Below are 26,002 nucleotides of genomic sequence, written 5' to 3'. Positions count from 1 at the left end.
CGCGCAACGAGACTTCGCTGGTGCTTTTACGCGCGTAATGACGCTTTTAACCGGACGAGCTGCTCACGGTTTAAGGGAATGAGCTGGAACTTCACGTGGGGCGACTTTGAAACCAGCTGCCCATCTCTCAGGGCACCATGGAGACCCGTGAGCTGGGTTCGGTCAGCACACCTTGCGTGAGTTTCCTGGAAGTTTCCGTGCGTTTTCAAAGAACTTTCCACCACTTCTCCGTCCGCTCCTAGGATATGCTGTGTTTCATTCAGACCCTTGCACACACTCGAGAGACGTTTTCCCACTAAGAGTTTAGAAAAAATGCAGAGCCGCGGTGTGCTGAGAAGTTCGGCCGGACTGTCCGCGGTGCGCTCCTGCCTGCTGCTGCTCTTCATCCACATGAGCGCACCGGTGGAGGCGAGGAGAGTGCGCGGCGGTCGGGCGCAAACTCGGCGTGTTCAGCAGCAGCAGCAGCAGCAACAGCAGCCGCCGCCGCCTTCTCCGGCGTACAGGGAGCGGGTGGAAGGAGCAGAGAGCTTCCCGTTAGACTTCACAGCCGTGGAAGGCAACATGGACAACTTCATGGTGCAGATTAAGAACTTGGCGCAGTCGCTGTATCCGTGCTCTGCGCAAAAGCTGGACCAAGACATGAAGCTGCACTTTTTGAAGAATGTATCTGTGACTTGCAATGACGGGTCACCTGCAGGGTAAGTGAAAGGGCTGCAGCTTCTTGTTAATACCATGTAATATAAACTCCCTGACATTATGTTGAACAACTGGAGTGAATCTGGGTGATGCCATGAAGGCGCACGGACAGCTGCGCTCTGGCGCACCAAACATCCAGTCGGTGTAGTGGTTCAGATCTCTGCCCTTCATTCCCGTGTCCCTCCGGATGTGACCAGAATGGATCAAAGAACCAGATCAGAGAGAGAGAGAGAGAGAGAGAGAGAGAGAGAGAGAGAGAGAGCAGTGCGCGCTGCCGCTGGGTGAAGGAGAGAGAGGGACTGTGCGCACTCCCGACAGAGAGGCTTTTATCCCTGCAGGGATAAAGTCTGTGGGTCTTCATGGTGCAACAGATTAAAACCAATGATAGTTTCAAAGTTTGTGCCCGGACAAGAGTACGTCTTTCCCCACTTGGGGAACTAAAATAATTGCAGTTTCCAAGTTGTGTAAAAGATTTTTACAGTCTTGAAAGACACATTAAGGCAAACAAATCTCTCCAGATGCACAAGCAGATGTCCAAATCAGATTCTGTATGGCAGGAGGCATCAAATTGCATAGCTGTGCCAATAATCCAATCCCAGAAACTGCATCTATGTGGCGTAAATGTCAGTATTTTAATGTTATAGAGGTAAAGCATTGCTCATGAATACCGTCTAATCGCTATGAATTAGAATTCTGGGAGGAACAGAGGAGATTCAGTCTGTTTTGGACTCGAGTTAACAAATCACTATTCTTAAAGCCTCACCCATGAAAAAAGCCAGATGTTACTGGTGCACCAATGGCAGTTAAGTTCAATTAGGTTTAATTTAGGCAACACTTTTTTGCCAAAGTATGCAAATGACTAAAAACAGGACAAATTAAACCACTAATTAAAACACTGTTGTCCCTGTGAATATGTGGGACCTTCCCATATGCCACCCAAGCTGTCAAGTGTGAGAGTGTGTGTGCTGCCAACATCCTCTACATATGTGAAAGAAGAGAGAGAGAGAGGGAGGGAAAAAAAAAAAAACGATTAGAGCTCTGAAAGCCTCCACTCAGGCTCCAGCAGAGAAGTTTAGTGGTGCGATCAGAGCCAGATCTTTCATGTCAGGATCAAAGGTAGCATCCCCAGCACGGAGCTGCTATTTGAATGCATCTGCGTGCACATTCACAGTGACCCACTCTGGTGTTCTCGTGCAGGTACTACATCAAGGAGTCCAAAGGCAGCAGGAGGTGGCTGCTGTTCTTGGAAGGTGAATATGTGAATTGGATCAGAGGTTAACACACTGAGCTCAACACAACTCTGTGCGGCCTGTTAACAAACGTGTGTGTGTGTGTTGTTCAGGTGGATGGTACTGTTTCAACAGACAGACCTGTGACAGCAGGTATGAGACCATGAGGAGACTGATGAGCTCCACCAAGTGGCCGCAAACCAGAACAGGTAAAAGTCCTTTATTGTGTGCTGCAGAATCCACACCGCTGTGTCTTCTGCATGAAAGCTTTTCCCAGTTTGTGCAAACTTTGCAAAACCTCTGCACAGCCCCACAGAGCTTTCCTCAGTAGGGGGAGAAGAAAAAAAAAAAAGGCTTCCTCTGAATGAACGAGATTCATGCAAGTGTTTGTGTTTCTTCTTTAGCTGAGTTTGCGTTAATCTTTAGAAGTCAGACTCTGGTTCTTTCCCTCCAGTCATCAGGGAACTCCTTGTTTGTTTATGACTCTCCCTCCTCCTCTGAATACTTTACACCGGTGGCCACTGCAGCAGCCGCGCAGCTCCTCGGTGCCTGCGTGTAACTGCTGACCGAAGCAGGGAAAGTTAATGACTTATTTGCCGCAGAGGAAACACACACATCCACAATAAACAGACTCATCATAATAAGTGGCCTTCAGCGTCTTTTACCTTTACTGAAGCTTTTTTTTTTTCACTCTACAATGAGGACTTTTGTCAGATCTCACCTCCCCTGTTTCATCCATCTTCCCTCTTTTCACAGGAACAGGAATTTTGTCTCCGCAGCCGGAGGAGAACCCTCACTGGTGGAACGCTAACATGGTGTAAGAACTCGTGCCAGTAAATGCACTGATGTGTGTGTGGGGTCTTTTTGTTCTATTTTGTTGTTTATCAAGGATAACTGTAGGAATGTGTGGATGCACACACCTGGGAAAGCAACATCTTGGGAGAAAACAACTCCTGGGAATCATAATAATCAGCAATAAGAGATGATAATTAGTAGTGTTAATGTATTAGTTCTAGTTTTGTATGAGTTGTCTGTGTTACGTTTCGGTGTTTACTTTCCACGACAGGCCTTAGATCATCTTTTTAAAATATGATGCAGTGATCAAACTCTGAAACTACTAACAGACTACTTTACAGATTAATGCAGTGACACTCAACCTAAGGCCTGTGGGCCAAATCAGGGCTGCGATTGGCTACCAGCTGGCCCATTGAATACATTCTAATTCATAATGAAAATAATTTGATTCACGCTGGGATTTCGTTTGTTTGTTTATTTGTTTTGCTAAGTGAAGGATGCAACAATCTTAAACCAGTGACAGGCGAATAGATTTGGTGGAAACTTTGCACGGAAGGAGACGAACGCTCTTATTAAAACGGATCAGTCACAGGGATGCTTTATTGCACGACCAAAACCTTCAGCGAAGCTTAAAATTTCTGTGTGGTGTGATTTCGTTGCCCAGGAGTTGTTGTTTTTTCTTGTAGTGGGGAGGATTTTGAAAATGGTGGCAGTCTACATCTGATAAGTTGGATAAAGGTCAGAGAAAAGGAAAGCAGAGAAAAACAGAGAGACAACCAACAAGATAATGTCATTTGGCTGTGAATCAGTTCATCTGAAAAGAAATAATGTAAAAGAAAGACAAATTATGGGCTTATCTTAGAAATAATATTGTTTGTTTGTTAATTGGTGCCTCATTTTTGTAAAAGTGCCAAAGCAAGTTGAGTAAACGCATCAGTAATTTAGCAACATTTCACCGAATGAGTCAGTAAATACATCTCAAGATACATGCAGGTATTATTTCAGCGTTGCACACACAAAAAAATACGACGGTTGTGTTTTGTTCTAGCAGCTACTCATCACTGCTGGACGGTAAAAGTCTCTTACTGGCTTCTTCTAACAGACCCTGAACACACACTTGCTCTGTTTGCGTTCATTTGGTTTTTATTTGTGCACCAGATCAAATAAAATCTGCTTTGATTTAGTTTTCTGTCCGCAGTTTGTTTCCGTTGGTGCTAACAGCGTTTCTGTCTCCTGCAGGTTCATCCCATACTGCTCCAGTGACGTGTGGAGTGGAGTCAGCCCGAAGACAGAAAACAGTAAGACACAGTGCACGAGTTGGACTCTCTGTAAGAGCTTGTGGCTTTACATAAGGATATATAAAGATTAATCAGGGGTGTTGGAGGAACAGAAAAGGAGCAAACAGATCAGAAGAACTCTTACAAAGTGTGTCGTTTCCTTCCTTACTGTGTGGCTCCCACATCAGCAATACCTTTTCGAGCTTCCTCCATGATTTTGTCCTTGTCTTGCTCATTAAAAAGCTCATGATGTTACATTTGGTTCATTTAAGGCACTTGGGAAAAGTTGTGCAGGTGTCTCTGAGTTGAGTTCTATCTTTTAAAATGGCACCAATTAAAACAAAAAAAAGCCAAGCTCCGTAGCCCTACCCTTTAATCACACAGATTTAAAGTTCTACTGTGTGTGTCATGTGCCTCTGTGTTAATAAAGACATCTCTTTTCCATTCTCAGGTGATTATGCGTTCATGGGCTCTCTGATCATCAAGGAGGTGGTGAATGAGCTGCTGACAAAAGGTCTGGACAAAGCCAAGGTTCTGCTTCTGGCAGGCAGCAGGTCAGCGTAGTTTAAGTGTGTGTTTTCACCCAAAGATATCTGCTCAGTTGCGCCTTCTGATCCCACTCTTTCTGCTCACCAGTGCCGGCGGTACAGGCGTCCTCCTGAACGTGGACCACGTCGCAGAGCAGCTGGAGTCGCAGGGCCACGGAGGGGTGCAGGTCAGAGGCCTCGCCGACTCCGGATGGTTCCTGGACAACAAACAGTACAAATTCACCGACTGCCTGGACACCATCAGCTGCGCCCCCACCGAGGCCATAAAGAGAGGCATCAGGTAGGATGGAGACGGCGTTAAAGGACAGATGGCTTGTTGGAGGGATGAAGGAGATGGATTTTAAAAATCGGTGGTACTTTTTGTGCAGGTACTGGGGCGGGCTGGTGCCAGAAAGCTGCAGACAGGCTCATGTGGGAGAAGAGTGGAACTGTTTCTTTGGATATAAACTCTTCCCCACATTGAAAAGTGAGTCCCGACACACAACAAGCTTCTCCGTAATAAATGTCAGAGATAGAGGCTCGTTTAAAGCCTGACCTGTGGCTCCTCTCTTCTCCCTGCAGGCCCGTTGTTCGTAGTCCAGTGGCTGTTTGACGAAGCCCAGCTGACGGTCGACAACATCCATCTGACCGGACAACCCGTCCACGAAGGCCAGTGGAGATACATCCAGAACCTGGGACAGGAGCTGAGGAACACACTGCGAGACGTACCGTAAGACTGACAAACACTCACACACTGATGTACACACACACAGGATTAAATGACTGTTTTACTGACTGGGATGCTGTGTTTGATTGGCAGGGCGATGTTTGCTCCAGCATGTCTGTCTCATGAACTCATCACTAGAACGTAAGTAAAGAAATGTTTTAAGACAAGTTCGAACAATTTATCCAACAAGCTGATTCAATGCCTAACATGTAAGATGAACAAAGACTCTATAACCTGTATAGGCATTATGTTGGATGATAATGCAAAAAGTGTGGTTAGTTTGTACCCAATTACAGAGTTTGAATGTAAAAGCACACAAACACTGGAATCAGTATTTTGACCAGCAGGTTTTCATATACGAAGAATTTGATTGAAGGTTTTGTTGCATTACGGAAACACAAACATGTAAAAATGCAAGTGTTGCAAGTAAGTAGACAAAAAAAATAGAAATATAACACTCAGAATGTTAAATTGATAGTATGGGTATAAACCTTTTTATATAAGCAGATAATTATTGTTGATTTAACAAAAAAGATACAAAAAAAATACTAATAAATAAAATAGATATTTTCTGAGAAAAAAACAAAAACTAAATACAATTTCACATAACTGGCATAATACTTAAAATAACAACTGGGATACTATTTTACAGATAATGTCTAATATTGCAGACCTATGAATGCAATTTTAAAAAGACCCAGAAAACTACTGTAATATGTTCAAATTCTTTTCCTTAAAAGTAGAATTTTTACATTTCATCTGCTGTTTGCTTACAGTTTTATCATTGTTTTACCAGAAACTTTACTTTTTGATTTGCCTGAACATAAAGGGTAACAATGATGATAGTCTATATTTGTCTTATCAACAATAAAAGACTAAAATAGTTAAATAGTTAAAATTTTATTTCGCTTTTAATCTGGTTTAGTGAGCCTGCGAGTACTTGTCAGTGTCTGTGCTCTGTGCTGTTCTTACTGGCCTGTGTTTTAAATGTCTGTGTGAATTGTTAGACGTCCTCTCCTGCTACTGCAGAACAAATCTACCTATGGGTACCAATACAGTCACCTTGAACCTTGAATTCTGCTGACAGTTACGAGGACACATTGTCCTGTTGCTGTGATGGAAGACGTACTCATGATATCACAATTTAAAAATACCTTACAAGTTCTAACCTGTTGTAAAGAAGCTAAAGTTGTCAGAAAAATGTAATAAAGTAAAAAGTAGAATATTTTATGAAGTTGAGGACCACTGAGTCAAGACAGTCTTGCGTTCGTCCTCCATCACTCTTCGTCTCTCTGCAGGTACTGGATGGACATTCAGGTTAAAGGCACCTCCCTGCCCAGAGCGCTGCACTGCTGGGACCGCAGCCTCCAGGACAACCTCCACGCCAGCAACAGCAGCAACAGCAGCCATAGCAACCACAACCACCAAAAGCACAACAAGACCCCTCCAGCTAGAGGTTGCCCCCTGCATCTGATCGACAGCTGCCCCTGGCCACACTGCAACCCCTCCTGCCCGACCATTCGAGACCAGCTGACCGGGCAAGAGATGAGCGTGATTCAGTTCCTGAAGCACATGGGCTTCGACGTGCAGAAGATGGCTCAGCAGCAGGGCATGGACGCCAGGAAGCTACTGGGCATGCTCAATAATGGAAACTGATGCTAAAAAAGAACAACTGCTGGTGTAGTGTCAGTAAGCCGTTCTGCACGAAAAGCTGATCATAAGTGGAAGACAAGAGATATGTGGGAACAAAACTCTGATAAGACTTAAGGTCTTCCTTCAAACGACATAAAAACCTACTGAAAAACGACTCAAAAACTCACAAGTGCCTCATGAGTTCTGAAGACAAGTCAAATACAATCAAACCAGCAAGTTTGAGCTGTTTAAATATGATATACGGAATCACTTCAGATCAGCGTAAGATATACAGATATGCTATTATTCTGAGAAGCTGGACCTGTTTATTTACACCGATCAGCCACAACATTAAAACAACCTGCTTCATACTGTGTAGGTTCCCCTTGTGCTGCCGGGGAATGTCATATCAGTCATCACGGTGAAAAGAAAACTACTTGTACATGCTGTTAAACTGTCCTCTTGTCAATGATCAAACTCAGTCTACAATCTGCAGTTATATTGAAATGACATTTAAGTAGTTTATGATAGCATTGGACAAATCCAAAAGCAAAAATGGTTGGTTAAAATGTGACAGTGAGGCCTATTGCAAACATTACTCAGAATACCTGCACAGATTGTAAGATAATGTGGGACGGTAACTGGCAACACTGCAGGCATATTAAATCCATCCATTATCTATACACCGCTTAATCCTTACTAGGGTCATGGGGGGCTGGAGTCTATCCCAGCCGACTTAGGGCGAAGGCAGGGGACACCCTGGACAGGTCACCAGTCCATCACAGGGCTACACTTAGAGACAGACAACCAAGCACACTCACACTCACGCCTACGGACAATTTAGAATCACCAATTAACCTCAACATGTTTTTGGACTGTGTGGGAGGAAGCCAGAGAACCCGGAGAGAACCCACGCTGCACGGGGAGAACATGCAAACTCCACACAGAAAGATAAACTCTTCTGCAGCAAGAAGGTTGCTGGTTCGACCCAGACGTGAACCAGCAACCTTTTTGCTGCAAGGCAACAGTGCTACCAACTGCGCCACCTTACATCCCTCATATTAAATCGTCATATGCAAATGTATAGGGAGGTACCATCTCGTTAGGTAACTGAAGTTTGATTAAAACTTCATGTTCCTCTGGGCTCCAACAGCAGCCATCCTTGTTATGAGACAGTTTTACAACTTTTAGGTACGACAATGACAAGTTTACAAAAATGTGAGTGGTTTGTTTTCATTGCAGTGGGTGACTAAATAACCCAATTGTACAGAAATACCCAGATGAAGCTGGTTTTCCACAGCTCTGACCTCTTGGGGTGTTTCTGTGGTGTTTGGCAGCAGATCCTCTGGGTCATATGGTCTGCAGGGGAGGACCTCTGTAGATCGAGCCTGTTCGGATCTGGAGACCGGGTCAGTGCCTTCTGCTTTTATTGTGTCCTTCCTGAGCAGTTTCTGCAGTGTTTGAGGGTACGTAGTCCTACGGAGGGAGGCCACTTCAACAATGTTTAGATTTCTGAGGTTTCCTCGCATGCAATTGCATTTTAACTTTGCTCCCCTCACCTGTCTGTGGTTTTAAAGCTGTGGCTGATCGGTGTTTACAGTAATGTGTGATCTATAACATGTACATGCAGGTGAAAATATCATGATAGTTGTCTCAAATAGTCTTGAGAGTTTCGATGGGAAAGCACCGGACTGAGAAGCTTGTTGTGGGTTTTGGCAGCCTGTATGTGGGGATTTGGTGCTCTCTTCTGTCGACTCTAAAAATCACATTCAGAAATCCATCTATGGTGCTGCTGTGTCTACCCTCCACCAAATATGCTGCTTTTTCTCTTTTTGGAAAAAAAATATTATAATTTAATGGGTAATATTTACTAATAAAAAGATTAAGATTATTACTTTGTTCTTCAGGCCACGGTTAAGTGCTTTATTTATTTTTCTACTGAAAATAACTTTTAAATGTCTTATAGTCAGACTCAATGCGCCGCCTCAACAATGTCTCCATACATTTGACCTTTGCATGTTTGCTTATCTTGTGCATATTGTTATTCAGGCTGTAAAGTTTGTAACAAGTATTTTCTTTGTGATGTAGTGGTGCCCACACTTTATATAAGCACTAATAAATACAAATACACGCTGATATGATAAAACATAATTTACTTTAAAAAAGTACAGTGACAGTTATCACACTAAAAGAATTCAGAAAAACAAGCATAAAAAACAGGAATCATTTACAGTATGAACAAGCTCACACCCACAAAATCCAAAGTCCACCTAAGAATAAAAACTGTTCACAGTTGGTGTAAAAGTGCTTCTGCATGAGAAGGGCTATATCTCACTTACACTGCCCACTTTTTTGCATACAGGCCGGCCTAGTCGCTGCTCAGTTAGCTTTTTAAAACTGTTCCGTCACCTGGTTAATTCTACATTTCCTCACTTCTCTCGATCTGTTAATAGCTATGCACAGGTAATGGAGTCACATTGGCTTCACTCTGACATCCTAAAGTTCCAGTTCAGGCATTACATCTGTAAATCATACCTTGTTCCTTCGATCTACAAAGATTCCAGCCGTTACCATCAGGTGAAATTTAAAATTCTACCAATGCGTAATACATTTGATTTGTCTTTCCCTGTTGATAATCCAGTTATAAACCCTCTGGTTTAACAATACTCCTGACCTCAGCGCTCAGAGAATTGAAAAGGCTCCAATGTTTTAGCACGCAGAATCCTAAAAAGAAGAAAAGAAAAGTGGGTTTAAGCCAAAGCCAGAATGTGCAAATTCATATCGAAGCACTCGGTCTTTGATTGTGAACAAAAGAGCTTCAAAGACCGACCTGACTGGTGAGTCTTCGAGGCGTTCGTTTCTGCTCGTGGATGGACTGCAGCTTAGTGATCAAGAACTTTTTATCCTCCCCCTCCTGAAGAAGGAAGAAGAAGAGGATGAACCCGATTTATTAAAAGACAACAAATGTCAGCAGAAGACAATCTCATAGATGAGTATCTTTAAAACAGAGCTGTATATGTACATTAGGTCATGTCTTACGTTTTCTATCTGCTCCTGCAGTAAACTGATGATCTTCCTCTGACCGTCCACCACCTGACTGTGGAAGTAGATGACGGTCCTGAACAACACAAAAGACAGAATCATCAGTTCAACTGGTGTTAACTAGAAAATATTCTCCTCAGTAATAATACAGTGTTCTAGTGTTTGCTCACGCGTGTTGGTGCACTCACAGAAAGATTCCTGCTCCCACAAACAGGAAAAGTGGATTTTCCACCAGGTAGGAGTGAGCCTTGGCCAGCACGGACAGGTTGGGATTATCTTTTTCCATTTCTGCCACCCACAGTTTTCCCGCCTGGAACATCGTTTTGAGACCCCTGAACGAACCGCACGACGTGGACGGTGTGATACTAAAGACATAAGACACAGAAATCTGTATGTGTCAAAATGTTTTTTGTGAGCACGTGTGCAGGTGGCCAGAAAAAAAAGCGGTGAATCATGTCATGGTCACAAAACTCAGATTCTAAGATTGAGGTGTGGGCTAACAAACTTAATCCTGGTTAACAACTGCTCTAAACCAATATAACAAACTGCAGGCATCTATACCAACTTAGTGCTACCAAATGAGTCTCACAGTTGAAACTAAACTAACAGTGAATTAAATAAACCTAATTATTCAATCTTTTTATATGTGCTAAGTGACCATGAATGCAACAATACACATCACTGTGGATCATTCCTGGTATCGCACTAAGAGGCAAAAAGTCAGGCTTTAACTATTTGACTTTCTGTGTGTGTTTGGTTTAGTACTCTAATCAGGTTTATCTCTCTCAGGTTTAACTAAATCTAAAATATACTTTCATGCTGCGTGAGGAAGTTTGCTTGGATTCAAAATCTGGTCATACAATCTTGTTTCCCTTTTGGAGACAAAAAGGTGGACCCCACAACGATTACATGTCAGGATTTTCGTTGTGGTTACTGAGGTTGTGGGTTTGTGTTTTCTAAATACCATCAAGAGGCAACATTTTGAGTTGTGACAATCATTTAACCCTCTGTCACAATGATTGTGAGTTTATCAGTAAAAAATATTTGTTGATGACCTATTTTTCATGACAAGACTAAAACTAAAGAACAAGAAATAGTTTAAGACAGGAACTATGGCAAATGTTTTACTCTTTTCTTTACTGAATAAAATAAAATGATAACATTTAGGACGGACGAATGGACAAATAAACTCAAAACTGTTTTAATGTGAAGTGTCCAGTGAGCTGAGTTTTCTCCACTGCTCAAATTTTTTCTTATTCAGCAGATTCATCAGTATAACCTGTTGCACTGCTGTTTATGAAGAGGCTCCTTACGGTCAGTAATGTCACATCATGTCAGGCTGTGATGTTATCTGGCAGTTCTTGAAAATAAACTGACTTATGAACTAAACTTATCTACAGATTTCAATGAGAAGCAGCAACAAAGCAGTTGAGCCACATTATGAACATGCAGGCAGGAGATGACATTCATTTAAAAAGAAAAACAACAACCAAAAAAGCTAATGTTAATGTTACACAGCTAATTTAACAAAGGCGATGTGGATGTAATGTTGCTGGTACTTTCAGTTGGATATCTTTCATATTGCTGTCAGCAATCAGTTCCAGAACTGCATCATCTAAAGGTTTCTCTAGATGTTTACTAAAGATATGCTGTTAGATAATTATAATAATGTTATTCAACCATTTAGCATATCTTCTAAAGCTAAACCCAGAAAGTAAACAGGACTTTAGTGAACAAATGAGTGAATCATCTACTGAAGGAGCTGCTGCTCTTCAGAGGAACAAGGTTGTAGCTGTGGTAAAGCTAATTATAAGTGAGCAGGGCAGAGAGGGAGCGCTTCAGAGTTTGGAAATGAAACTGAAAACTGAGCCTTTTTACATGAACCTCACCATAGACCAGAGTAACACCTGTAATCGTGGTACCTGCACACAAAGACGGCAACAGCTGTGGTCTTTAAGTGCTTTAGATTATATAAAATTGAAGAGAAAAAAAAAACAAACCCAAATGAGACGAAAATGTCACTGATGAAAACTAAACTAAAATGATTTACTATATACTGTACTATGCTATGTTATTCTATATAAAAACTACACTAAAACCAATAAATATTTTTGTCAAAAGGATAAAACTAAACAAAAAATAAGATGCCAAAATTAACTGTGTCTGAACATGGCTACAGAGTCCATTTTAGGTTTGAGGCTGAAGTGACAAACTGCTGTTGTGAGGAAGTACCTCCACATTGTGTACGTGACACACACTGAGGCGCCGAGGAAGGAGGGGAAGCAGAGGAGAGTGATGAAGATGGTGGTCATCTGGCTGACTCTGTAAGGCTTCCTGGGGGCCTGACAGTTCATCATCACGCTGCTCTGTGGGGACAAAAACACAAGCTGGGGTCAGAGGTCACAGTTTCCATAACAACTGTCAGCAGCTCGGGAACAAGGCAGAGAAAATGTGGCAAAGGAAGTTGTGGTTCACTGAACTCAGCGAGCAAACAGCACTATGAGAGGAGCTTTAAAACTATGTGGGGTGGATCATACGGTACAGCTTTTTAGTCAAACTGCAGCTTTTTTTTTTTTAGGTCATAAATGATTTATACCATTATATACATTGTGATATTTTATCAAAATTACCTTATTCTGCAAGTACAATTGTAATATGAACCATTTGCACTAACCAGATCAAATAAACTACAGATTAGGCGGTCCAGAGTTTGGAGAAAAATTAGCCAACAGTAAGTAAAAATGTGATTGGAGTTGAGATAAACAAGGACAAGGCAAATTTAAAATAATTATACTAATACTAATAATAGTTTTCCCCTCTTCATTATTAGCTTAAGCTTTTATTCTGTGCATTTAAGTGTTTCAATTTAAGTACCATTTTAATGTAGAAGAGAAGAAATAGTTTGAGAATCTGCACTGCAGGGAGGACAGGAGTGAAGAGAACACCCAACCTGAAAAACAGAAAATATTTCTTATTAACCAGAAACATTCACAACAATTTGACTTCAGGTAGCATGATTGTGTGTATATCTGAACAGCAGGGTTTGTACCAGGCTAATGTCTGTCCATAGATGAGCTCCAGGACGTTCTTGGCGATATCAAACACTGGTTTCCTTCTTCTCTTCAGCACCTTCTCAGAAAACAACCTGCAGATAAGCAGGAGGGGGAATTACACTACTTAAAGTAACAACAAGAAACTAATATTTAAAAAAACAAAAAAACAAAACAGACAGTAATATTTTCATTGGCTCACATGTTTGAATGAAGATTAGTTTTAAATGATGACAAAAAAAAAGAGTAACAGCTACTAAGAGCTTGTTGATGAATGACCCACCCCCAAAGAAACTCTCCAAACAAGGTGTCCAGTAGAGTGAAGATGAAGTCCATGAGCAGGAAGCGGTAAAGCTCCTGACCAACAAAACTCTCCCAGCACTAAGAAAATAGACAAAACAGAGCACGAGGTCGGCTATTAAACAAGTAAAAACTCAAGATTATGTTTTTTCCACACTGCTGTGAGGAACAAGTTCCGTAGTCTGGAAGTTTGAAAGTGTAAACTGGGTCATTTAGATTACCTTGAGGCCAATACTGCTGGGGTCAGCAGCCACCCGACCCAGCCAGTGGTAGCAAAGGACTCCAAGCACGCTCACTTTTAACATCAAGTTCCTACACAGACACCAAACAATATGTTAGAAACTAAATCTATCAGTTCTGAGCTGTTTTTAACTCTGATATTGCAGCTCCTCTGCTCCTACCGGCTGATGGCCACATATGTGCGTATTGAAGGTGACTCATAGTCCTCCATCCAGGCTGCAAGGTTGAAGAGGCCGGGCAGCAGCAGGTTGATGAGGGACACCAGCACAGGCAGAGCCAGCAGGCTGGCCTCATGCAACAAGGGGTTCTCGATGACGCTACGAGAACTTTGCTGCAGGTTCTGTTAAGTTGAGCGCAAGAACCAAAGATGGATAAGTTAGTGAAAGTTCCTGACAACACGTTACCAGAAGCTGAAGTTTAGTTTGTTGCTCCCAGATGTTTGTGGAGATTTCCCTCTATTAAATATCTGCTGCGTCAGACAGCAGCAGGATTCATGGTTGGGTCAACAAAGCAACAGAGCTGGGCGCATATGTGCACGAAACAACAGCACTAACTTCAGTAATTACCGCCCTCAGGTTGAGTGCTGAGCTTCATGACTGCTGGCGATATTTTAATTTTACCGCTAACAAAGTAGATTATCATCGTTTAGATGGTACTGTAATGTTACAAAGTGCAATCATGCAGCTCATTCGCAATTCACACGTTGTACAGAATCATCACTGATATTGAAAGTATTGTGGCCAGCAGAGGCATCTGCAAAGCAAGTGCAAAGAAACACTTGGATCAAAGAGTGTATATCAGTGGAGAACAAACCACCCCAACTCACCTGGTGCATGTAATCAGAGAAGTAATAAATGCCGACCACACAGGCAGTGGTGCTTGCTATGCAGATTGCCCATGCCAGGCCATGAACCATCAGTCTCCACAACTTCTGGCCCATGGTGTTCTTGACACGCTTATGATTCACCTCAGCCAACAGCTCCTGGAGATGGAGGAGGAAGGAAAAGATGTCATAAGGGAGAAAAAGAGTTACGAGATACGCAGAGTGTAGGGTATTATGAGGGAGGGACAAAGAATAATTAAAGGAAAGAATGTACTAGAACATCACATTCCTGTTTGCTAATAGATAGGAGGATGTGTTTTTGTAATTTCAGTGTGTGCATGTGTGTGTTTACCTTGAGCTGAATGCATATATTTTCAGACATGAGTTTAACAGAAGTTTTCTTGATGACTTTGAAGTCCCAGGAGCAGAAGGCCTTCATGGCCAAGATGCTATGAGATTTGTCGATTCTGAAGCTCTGACTTAACGACTTCGACATACTGTTGGGAGATTACATGTTTGCATTAAAGCAAAGAAGCAAACCAGAGGGAGACATTTTAACTTAAAACTAGCTATGTTGATTTAGACTTTACTAACATCATACCTGTACACAAGGATGATACATGTGATGAAGAAGGCCACTCCAATGGTGAAGAAGTATGCCAGTGGCATGTTGTAAGAGAGGCGCTTTGACTCACAGTCGCGTGTGGCTGTATTGGACATGGAGTCACTCAGCACTGCACCATCATCCTTGCAGGTCTTATTCAGCGTGTCGTTACAGTAGTATCCATAGTACATCACTGTGTCTGAGAAATAGCCCTGAGACAGGAACACATGACAAAAGCAGCTGTTTAGCTTTTAGTTTTACCTCTTTACTTAATATCAGCACTGTGCTAACAGCAAACAAGTACAGCCAACCCTGTCATAAGCAAACAAAAATGAACATTTGCTACACAGATAATCTATAAATAGGTGATTACTATTTACCTTGCAAACATAAACTTCTAAGGTTTTAAGACATTTTAGACTTAAAAATGTTAAATCAAAGTGCTTTGAACAACACACTTTGTCTACAATACTTCATTTTCATAACTACCACACTGAGCATTCTTAAAATCTACACCTTGCCCTTCATTGAAAAATCCAGACTTTTTTGAATAAGCTAATTCGGAAACTGCCAGGTTCAGCCAATCTACACTGGTGACTTCAAGTTTCCCCATCACAGTAAGATTTAGGAGAAGGCCTTATTTCTGGCTTAGAATAAGGCCTCGAGGGGGTGACTAGGCATGACTGTAATGCATAGTCAATCTACACAATGTAAATGCAATCAGTTGGTGCTACCTCACCTGACATAAGTCTATGAATGTTCCTGGTATTTCTGACCAAATCTATTTTCCTGAGTAAATGAAACCCAAATTATTAAAACTGGTTACAACTTTTCAAAAATCACAATTTCTTATCATTTTAACATTGATGATGTTTGGAGGGCATCAAAATAAATAAATCTGAGCTTCCTGCAACTAAGAAGTCATATGAAAAAAATACTTTATTCATCCCAGAAGGGAAATTCAATAATATATCAGTATATCTATATATATATATATATAATATCAATATAATATCAGCTGTGGCCAAGAGTCACATTAAATTCAGAGAATTTTTGACAGAATTCAGCTGAACTGCAGTCTGTGTTTACATAGACCAGACAGGAGACAAGGATGGGAATACATTTTTAAATCATGTATATGATGTAGAGCCACCATTTTTCTCTGAACTGGTAACACCTGTGGACATTTGAAAAAATGCTAAGAAACTGCTTGGGGTTCAGAGGGTTAAAGATGGCTATATTATTGTAGACTCATTATACAAGTCTAAAGCTTTTGAGCCCACATGTAGGATGTGGTGGATGTTTTCTACCAACTGAAGCCTCATTACATGTGAGAGGTGTTGCAATAACACACAGCCACAGCACAAAGCTTACCGCTCCAGTGAGGAGCTCCAGTCCAGAGAAGGGCTGTCTCCCTGCAGGCAGCACTGGAGGGTGAACTGCCTGAGGCAGCACCAAGAAGGAACCCGTGACCAGGAACAGGAAGAAGTTGAAGAAGAGTAGGGTCTTGAGGAAAAGAAAGTACGAGAGAACTCCAGTACCGAAACGCCCGCTCACTCTCTTGAGCGCCACTTGCCACAGCTGGAGGGAGTGCAGGAAGGACAACCAGCTGTACCAACTCTGTCTCACAGCCTGGGAGGAGACAGTACAAGAGATCAGGCAGAAAAAAAAGAGAAAAAAAATCAGTGTAGCAACACAAGGCAAAGTACACATGTGTTTTGGTTTTGAGTCTGACATCTGTGACTCACACAGAAAGTCATAAATGCTTGGGCAGCAGAGCATTTACACTGCCGCGATAACAACACTTACAGGAAATACCAACTGGCACCTCACCGCATCCTTAGATTAGAATGTATTGCATTGTCTTTTCATTTATGTCTATGTTTTTGTGTCCCTTTCATCATTTCAGAAAACTGATTACATTTCATGAGGTCATTACATCCAGACAGATGATTTGATGACTGCATATAAGACTGAAAACAAACCAACTGAAACAGTATCTAGACACCCTGTCAGAGGTAAAGAGACATAGTGTCTTGAAGAAAAGAAAAAACATCAAGCAGAACATAAAAAAATGCTTCTTGAGGTGTAAGTGACTTACAATCATGATGTAATATTTGAGTCGACTGCAACAGGGAAGCTTGCTGCCAGAAAGTGTCTGTTTTTCCTTTTGTAATGCTAACCTCCTGTACACAGAAACAACAAGGGAAATGCAGAGTGATACACAAAAACACAGTTACTCTGAATACAAGCAGTGAGAACGAGAACTTGCATTTACCTGAGTTCACCCTTCTCAGCCACACTGAGAGGCATCGCTCGGAGCATTCTGATTCTGTCGGTCACTGACAGGTTCTGCAGGTTGTTCACTAAACGTTCCCTCTTACTCCCTGTAATACACACGGACAACATTTTTTTAAAAGTACAAACAGATTATTACTTTTTCAAAACAGTCTAATCAGCGCACATCATTGTCCTCACCATCTGTGCCTTCTCCGTCTGTACAGTCCGCCTCCATGCCATAGCATCGTATGCTCGGTCTGGCAGAGGGGGAGAAGTCTTTGATGGACGGTCTGCTCTGCCTACGTCTGCGAAGCTGCATTGTCCTGTTGTAGTACTGAGAGATGATGGCTCCTCTGCTGCGGCCTGGAGGAGAAACAGGATCATTCAGAGATGGGATCTGCAGCGTTTAATTCTTCAAAGGTGCTCCAACACTAAACAATTTTTCAACTTCTTAGTACATCCAAATCTACCTCAGCTCTGCATCAGCATCAAAATCCATTCACGACTATAACAGTGATACTACAATATATCATAATCAAATTCTGTACACAATGCATAACAAACTATTTTAGTGAGGAAGCATACTTTAATATCAGTTTGTGGCTTTTTACACCTCCTGATTAAGATCACATAATTTGATCAAAATACAACTATTAAATGGACCTTTTACATAAGTTAAGCACAGAAACATAAACCGTTATCTCTAACTTTTACCATGTAGCACAGTTATCAAGCCATCTTCCCCAACATGGTGAAGCACATGATCTGCCACAGACAGGAAGACGACAAACAAATTGCTTCCCCATGAAACTGTGTTCAGTTGAAACACACCTATTTTTAATCTTTTAACACTCAATGTGTGCAGTATGGCACTAATACTGCCTGATGAACCATTAAAGTTATACAGAGTAAACCTATGCTAATGCAGTAGCTTATTTAATTGTTTAAGTAGGCTGGATTTCAACAGACTAAGTGTGGTAACAGCTTTTGCAACTGGCAGAGGAGCCTGACATTTTTTTTAGAGATGTCAAAACTGTTCAGTCTTACAGCATACATGCATTAATGTACCCTGTAACATCCGGCTGTCTCAGTGCTGCTGAGTCAAGCTGGTGAGTCAGCTTTCATCCTTGTAGTTAGTGAGTCCAGAGCAGTTTGTTTTCCCATTTTCTCAGGACTAAATGTCAAAACATCTATAAAACTCATTTGAAACATACAAAGTTTTTATGCACAAATTAACTCATATGCCCACCAGACTTTCAAACAAAAACAGTTTTACTCCAGATGTATTTATATTGCCCTATCTCTGCATGAGTATTCACTAGCCTTCTGCAGGACTCACCGATTGTGCGACTGGGCATGGAGGAAAGGATCCTTAAGGTTGCCGAAGACCAGCGTTCAGCTATGAGGGGGTCTGTTTGTCTTTCATCTTCCTCCAATTTCACATCCCTTCGCTCTTGAATCCGTCCCCTAAACTCACGTCCAGGGCTGGACAGGTAGGACACATTGTCTGTGGATAAAAAACACACACATACACATTTAGATATTGCCGTATGACGCTGGCAAATTAAAATCAAATACTGACATTTTAAACGGTAATGTGACATTTTAGGAATAACCAGTGGTGCCCTGAAATGACTTCTACATTAGAAGATTTTAGTGACACCCACACTGTGGATTGTATAGTACATTTTGTTCAGCAAGGACACTTAACTAAAATGAGAGATGCATTTAAGCAGAAAATAACATCTAAATTATCTATAGAAATAGTGGTGGGCAATAAATGTATCAGTATAAATATATTCTAAATATTGAAATAAACATATTTTTAGTAGACATTGCTAATCGTTGATCAATTTTATGACCTAATTTAAATAAAGACAAGGAAGAAAATTAGATGTGAGATTAGATTATGTGTTACGGTACACAGGTATAACTTCAATGTTACCACAACAACGAAAAACACACGCAAATAAATAGACTTACGCACATAAATAAAAATAAAGGATAAAGGAGTGAAATAAGAACCGATGGTGCATGAAGGGTGACCAGGGTCAAGCCAACACACTGAGCTTAAGGTCCAGACTGGCTGTCCAGGACTAGGTGTCCCCTGATTGAGACTCTGCACCAGCCTCAATGCGCATTCCTATGTCTAGTCAATCAGTCCTCGAAGCAGGCTGCTGGGAGTGTATCGCTTAGGTGGCAGTGGTGGGAAATATGGTGTTGTGGGTGTTTTCTGACAGCGAAACCCTACTGGTCCCTGTTGGCTGCAGCCTCCTTTAGAGGAGGTCTGCTGGCATGTACAGGAGTGAGGAGAGGCCCAGGCTTCTGTGGATTATTGCGCTTTCTGAGACCTGCATGGAAGCCTCAAGAAGAGCGACGGAGGGTGAAGGGATTTCATTATTAGGAGATATCTTTGTTTATGAGCCTTTGTTTGAGGTTTGTTCATCAAACTAAGCTTTGCATTTGCATTATGTGCTTTGAATACATGTAAGAGAATCTATTACAACAACTTTCTTCACTGAAGTGTCTATCGCCGGTACATATCACTATCATTTCATCGCCCAGGCCTATATAGAAACATCAGAACAATCCCAGACAACATTTTTCTATACGACATATCAATATTATATTTTCACAATGTCGAACTTTTGTAAAAATTCATTTAAGGTCATCACATGCAGTAAACACAATACCTTGACCCTCCTCATCCAGTTCTCTCTGCAGCTGCTGCAGCTCATAGGCATCAGACATTCCTCCATTCTGACTCTGTTCTGCTATCAGCTGGCTGAAAGAGTCATGGACGCCTTCCTCATCCACTGGGCTCCTAACAGAGGGACACATGGACATGAGGACAGACACAAAAGCAGGAAAAAGGGTGGTACAAGATAGCTAGATTCAAAGGCATGCTTCAGTGCAGATGCAGAGTGCTCTGGGGACCTGAAGCCACTGAGTTCATTACAGATAAAGCACTCTCTGGCTCAGTCACCAGTAATCCCATGGGTACAGCAGCACAGCACAGATTGCCTGGTGTGTGCCCTTCTTCCTGCACTATCTAGTTGTACAGTACGTTAAAGTCAAGTGGACTGGCTGCTTTTGTCTTGTTAAAGCAAAAAGGAAAAAAGAAAAAAAATTCAAGAAGAAGCAGAATGTTCAGTTCCCTTTGACTTAGTACTTTTACACAGATAGCGCAGAAAGCAAAACATGCAAGCGCACACACCTATTCAAACACGTTCAACCAAACAAATATGAGTCTATGAGAACAATGGGAGTAGTAGCCGGTCATATGGTTGGAAAAGAAAAACATACATGAAAGCCATGGGACAGTGGCATTATGATCTGCCTACACAGCTAATCCTTTCCTCCCACTCTCACGGCCTTCACGTTAACTATCATTAGGCAAGCCGACAGCTCAAATCAGAAAAACCAAACAGAAAAACTGAGAAGGAAAAATGGGAGGAACATGAGGAAATGGAGAGGCCTATAATACTTACTCCAGTCCGGCTTCCATAAGAGGGTGGCTCAAGTCAAAGTTTACATTTCGGGCCATTCTTCTTTTCCTCCGGCAGTATCGATTTGTTCCGCTGTCGGCCTTGTTGTCGACCGATTGCAGAGGGATCACACCCTCACCTGCTCAGACCTGCAATCCACTCCCACCATGGTGTTTATTCCTCTACCTGAGAGAGGAGGGGAAATGAAGGGGGAGGCGGAGCGATGAGTGGCTTAGAGGTAAGAGGAAAAAAATGCCAGCAGACTTCCTTGGAATTTGAACGTTCTTGTCGTGTTACTGCTTGTTCTGAACAGGAAACCAACCTCAAGGACTATTTATACGAGTACAGACTTTGGAACGTCCACTCTCAGGTCCCATTTAAACTTTGCCTTAATGTGTGACCTCCTGTATGATGGTAAGAAGAAAAAAAACAAAATCTCTCCGCATCCTTTTTTCTGCAGTCAGCCTTCAGCTGCTTTTATAAAAAGCATGACATGACAGTGACTCATGAGGATAACTTGTCATGAGGGATTACGCAATTTCATCCACACTGATGTGAGAGCTCCATTGTGGCACTGCTTGTGATGAGGACTGTGGTCAGAGTCAGAAGGCACAGTGTCACCAGTGAAATGAATATGCATGGATGTGGACAGAAAGATGCATTGTCAGATTTCAAGCCTGTCATATAAAAGATTTGGAGCAAACATCTTGGTTACTGTGTTTTTGTGTGCATTTAATGCCCATCTGCCCTCACTTATATGCAACAACTTCGTATAAACCTTTATCAAAGACACAGAAAGGATCTGTCCTGTTGTTTTTATGACATCTGTGGTTATGCATTAAAGCAAGTATTAGTAGAGAATTTGGAATTCAAGGAAATTGAATCCAGATATTCATTAATGACCAATAAAATCTCTTTACAAGATCTACCCAACTTTGCTTTGATAGAACAGCTTTTGACATCATAGTTGTTTACAAAACAAAAGCTGATCCAATAATATATCCACATACTGAAGAGTTAGGAAGATAAAAAACTGATATTAAACATGTTGATTATTTCATTTTTAAGGACGGGGGATAGGCGACATACAAGGTGAACTGATCTAAAATATCAACCATTAGAGATTTAGCGGTCCTGTTTATATCATGGTAGATCTCTCATAAATATTTCTTGGTTTATGAGGTCAATGCAAATGATGATGCAAACCAATGAGCATGACTGTTTAATCGACATGCATTTTTTACAAGGTCTTTGTGTTCATGTGCCAGAGTACTGATGTATGATAAGGTTTCAGGTATTTGCATCACTGGAAAAGCCAAAAACAGACATTCATCTCTGATTACTTCATGTATTTCTCAAAGGACCATCCATTAAATAAAGTTACATATACAGCAATAGAACCCATTTTATTGTCTTTTCCTGTTTAAGTTATGACTGTGTCAAACTAACTGTTGTTTTTTTTCACTGCTAGCAGCTTGAAAAAAGGGTGGCCAATACAAAAAAAATTATTTGTGCATTAATTGTCACAGTTCGACCACATTGTTAGAATGTTAATTATTTACAATCCGGTTGTAAAAGTGAGAATTATATGGTAGTCAATTATTTATTAGCGATAAAAAGTTTCACTACGAAATTTAGACACACAAAACATATTGTGAAAGATGAGCTTAGCCTGACTTGTCTCAACTTGGTATCTATGGGATCAAAGAGCAGCTTCTTACAGACAGACAACTTCTTAACAGATGCCAATTTCTGTATCTATAAAGATCCCTGCGAGAATAGATTAGGTTACATCAAACATCAGATCCATTTCCTGTTTACATGCAACCACGAGAGAAGCAGTTTTTCCTAACTATAGTGGTGATGGGACTCTAAGGATTTTATCTAAGAGCTGAGGTTTGCTGAGGTTCTAATAACCAAAGAAATATTTCTCTTCTATGTGCCTCTGTGGAGAGCTGCTACCAGATCCTACAGACATCCAGCAATGAAGCTAAACTCAGCTAAGCTCACCATTCAACAAACATTCAAAGTGCACACACAGATGTAAGAAGCTTATGAGTTTGTGTCATTCTGGGAAAGCCAGAAAAAAAATCCCCACAAACTTGAGTATTGCTTAACCACTATCAAGCTGTTTTTTTCCAAGAAGCTCTTACACTGCTAACATACAGCTCAGTATCTACTCACTGCAAAGAGCTGAACATAAACGTATCCACCATTTTACAAATACAAGATGAATGTGTTTGTTTAATGTGACTGCCTTTTATAGTGTATACTGCCTAAATAACAGCTTACAATTAGTGCATAGTTAAATCACTGCATAAGCATGAACGTGCATGTACATAGGCTACAACAGAGACCCAGATCTTCTGCTTGGGGAGGAGGTCTGTCTGGTTTTGATCTCGAGAGAACATGATCACAGCATGCATAAAGTAGGGCGCAGCTCTGGTTATCAGCCAGCATGCTGACGAAATGACTGAATGGCTCAAAAATGTCCCTCTACCACCTTCAGCTTGTTCTTTTTAGGCCCTGCTACAACAATCTACTGCATACATATGCTCTTTGTTCCTCTCAAACATACTTTTCTCATTACCCAAGGTTTCCAGGATCATGTTACACTTTCCTTATGTCTCTGTTTCCATATATTCTTTCTGTTTTAGCTCTTCTTTTCCAACTTTAACTCTGCAGAGAAAGAAAAACAAACACTACAGCTTTATGCAACACTATGTAACTGAAGTAATTCTCGCTATTGTAGGGAGCATTCAGAGTTATTGTCTGTTTTATTTTAATGTGTATGTGATTACTAATATTGAAGCAGTCCTCTGGGGCTCTACAGCCAGGACAGGATACTGTGGGAGTGGGATGAACACTCAAAAACAGCTTGACGGGGGTCAGAGTTGAGCTGCACTACTGCCAAAATCCCGGAAAACAATGTATGGGACAACAGAAGTTCAGTGAGGGTTAAAACTAGGCAACGGGTTCATTAGAGAACACTTCTTTTAGAAATAGGAAATAAGTAGTATGAAATAAAGCTTAACCTTACAAGAGCTAGAAGACAGATAGAAGACAAACAATGAAAATATCATGGTCCATCAATCTAAACACTGCCTAGCATCACATAAATAGGCAGATATTTTCTAACAGAAGCACTACAGAGTTATCGGGAGGTATGAGGGTGAAAGCAAGTGGTAAAGACAAGGGAAGGGTGTAAAGGAAACTGTCCACCCTGACAGCTTTCAACAACTGCAAGGCCATCAGTTCCCACGGTGCTGAGAAAAGCCAATAGAGGCAGCAGGGAAGCACAAAGCTGCAGTCAACGTGGTGGCAGAGAGGCTTGTATTTCCATACCCCGATGTTTTCAGTCAAGCATCACAGTTCGCCTCAGGAATGGGAGGATTACAGACAGAGAATGAGACCTGCAATTTTTTGTTAAAGTTGAAAGGACACGAAGGTTAGAAACTAGACAAAAAGTTAGAAAAGAAAACTCATGACAAGCGGGGCAGCCAGTGAGTAGTAACAGGGTACTAACAGAAGAGATGGAGGCAGACAATAGAGAAAATATGCATGTAGTCAACACAACTCTGCTGTCATAGTCATGCATAGGCGTAGAGGGGGGGATACGTCACTTCCCTAAACAAAAGACACAAAAGAAGACAGAAGAGTAAATCATGCCTATATTTGTGTGTTGACTCACTAGGGATAATATAAATAAGAAAAGCTGCTCTACAGGGGGAGTCCAAATTAAAAGGCAATGCTCGATTATATCCCATAGTATTTTGAAATGTTGCCTGGTGGCAGATTTTTGTGTTTTCTTACAAAGATATTTCTACTGTACACTGATGGAAGAAATGCACAAATTTGGTGCATAACCCAGAAAGCAGATAATGAAATACTCAAAAACTGTCCAGATCCCAGCTTTGTGTGTACCCTCTCCTCCCCAAATACTCAAACAAAACCTACACCCATGGACACACACAATTACACTGCTACTGCACTCTTACTGAGACCCACAATAGTCTCTCCACCCTCATTCAGAACAGAGGACGCTAAATTATAGGTTTACAGCTGGCTGCATCACAGAAACTGAAGACTGATGTGGCAAGAAACATCTGTCTTCCTCTTAATGTAAGGAAAAACCATCCAACATACCATCTAGAGTTACACAATACACGAAAAATGCTCATTCAACCGAGATAGGGAATCTGGTGCAGACTTTTCTGTTGAACAAGCTCACATGTCAGTGTTTTAAAGTCAAGAGGGATACAGTCAGGCTTCTCTCCGGCTGTTGTTTGTTTGTTGCCGACTAGCTTAAACATCGACAAATGCTAGTTACTTGAGGACCAGCGGCTGGCTGGCCGGGTCAACCTGTCAACGAGTTTCACGAAATGGACCAAAGTTTAACTCAGAGTTGAGCACAAATCTTTTTCCATAAAACAGGAGGAAGCCAGAAGAAGCTAAAGAGCAGTTCAAGTCTTAAAATAGTTGCCATAGTTGTTAACTTACCCGCTCGAAAACCAAACAAACCCGTTGAGTCTTTGCTGCCAGTGTGTCAGTCAAAATAGTCCACACGCGCAACAGGACAGCGGGGAGAAACCACTGTGGGACGTTTGAGTTTCTACTCTTTAGACTGCTCAAACTAACGGCTAGTCCTGTTTTTTCCCCTTTCACACACAAATAGACAAAGTTAATCCTCTAAAATGTGAAGTAATCTCCAAATGCTTTGACCTATTCACCGGCACGACCCGCTACTGATAACGAAGTAACTTTGAGCTACCCCCCGCAGAGTTGACACTCTTGGTTCAGTCCTATTCAGGCTCCTCTACCGGTATTAGTCTGCAGCTCAAACAAAGCAAACACACAAAAGGCAGTCAGAGTGTAATTTCAATGCTGAACTGCCTGTGTCTCTGTTATTTGACATGGAAATAATTACCAGGGATTGTGGCACAAAGTGATTTTTTAAATTCTTCTTGTCTGTGCCTTATTTTACCGACTTTGTGCCCTAGATTATAACAAATTCAGCTGTTTTACGAGTTAACTACTTCAACTCATTTAATAGTCTTCCATTTCCAAAATAGTGAATGCAGCCCCAACAATGTGACTGAAATGTAATTAATGCAGCCAAAATGACTTATTTCATTCATGGGGGTTATATTTTAGATTAGAGCTCATGGGATTTGTTTTTCTTTTGCATAAAATCCATCCATAAATCATGTTACTTACAGTCTAGTTTCCAAATATAAACAAGAAGATTAGACACACCAAACACATCCAGTCTAAAAATCAGAAACACTACAA

At 41.4% G+C, this 26,002-nt stretch overlaps 2 protein-coding genes across 2 annotated transcripts; one reads left to right on the top strand and one right to left on the bottom strand.

Moving 5' to 3' along the window:
* Positions 1 to 312: 312 nt before the first annotated feature.
* On the top strand, positions 313 to 7,615 carry notum1b (notum, palmitoleoyl-protein carboxylesterase b). Its single transcript, XM_008280272.1, has 11 exons — positions 313 to 698; positions 1,894 to 1,946; positions 2,039 to 2,134; positions 2,682 to 2,742; positions 3,960 to 4,018; positions 4,449 to 4,551; positions 4,634 to 4,825; positions 4,914 to 5,011; positions 5,107 to 5,254; positions 5,345 to 5,392; positions 6,550 to 7,615. Exons 1-11 carry the CDS (start codon positions 313 to 315, stop codon positions 6,905 to 6,907), a joined length of 1,602 nt encoding a protein of 533 aa, XP_008278494.1. The 3' UTR covers positions 6,908 to 7,615.
* Positions 7,616 to 9,019: 1,404 nt separating this feature from the next.
* On the bottom strand, positions 9,020 to 25,286 carry tmc6b (transmembrane channel-like 6b). Its single transcript, XM_008280271.1, has 21 exons — positions 25,211 to 25,286; positions 20,714 to 20,896; positions 19,916 to 20,046; positions 18,562 to 18,729; positions 17,421 to 17,585; positions 17,221 to 17,329; positions 17,044 to 17,128; positions 16,317 to 16,574; positions 14,940 to 15,154; positions 14,691 to 14,835; positions 14,342 to 14,497; positions 13,677 to 13,855; positions 13,497 to 13,587; positions 13,259 to 13,356; positions 12,975 to 13,070; positions 12,800 to 12,875; positions 12,158 to 12,291; positions 10,114 to 10,290; positions 9,923 to 10,001; positions 9,714 to 9,797; positions 9,020 to 9,607 (listed from the first exon to the last, which is right to left on the bottom strand). The coding sequence occupies exons 2-21, from the start codon at positions 20,767 to 20,769 to the stop codon at positions 9,593 to 9,595; spliced, it is 2,517 nt and encodes an 838-aa protein (XP_008278493.1). The 5' UTR covers positions 20,770 to 20,896; positions 25,211 to 25,286; the 3' UTR covers positions 9,020 to 9,592.
* Between the last annotated feature and the right edge of the window lie 716 nt (positions 25,287 to 26,002).

Source organism: Stegastes partitus, unplaced genomic scaffold (assembly GCF_000690725.1).
Source record: "Stegastes partitus isolate 25-593 unplaced genomic scaffold, Stegastes_partitus-1.0.2 Scaffold189, whole genome shotgun sequence".
NCBI classification, from domain to species: Eukaryota; Metazoa; Chordata; class Actinopteri; family Pomacentridae; genus Stegastes; species Stegastes partitus.
This window is presented reverse-complemented; position numbering and strand designations above follow the sequence as displayed.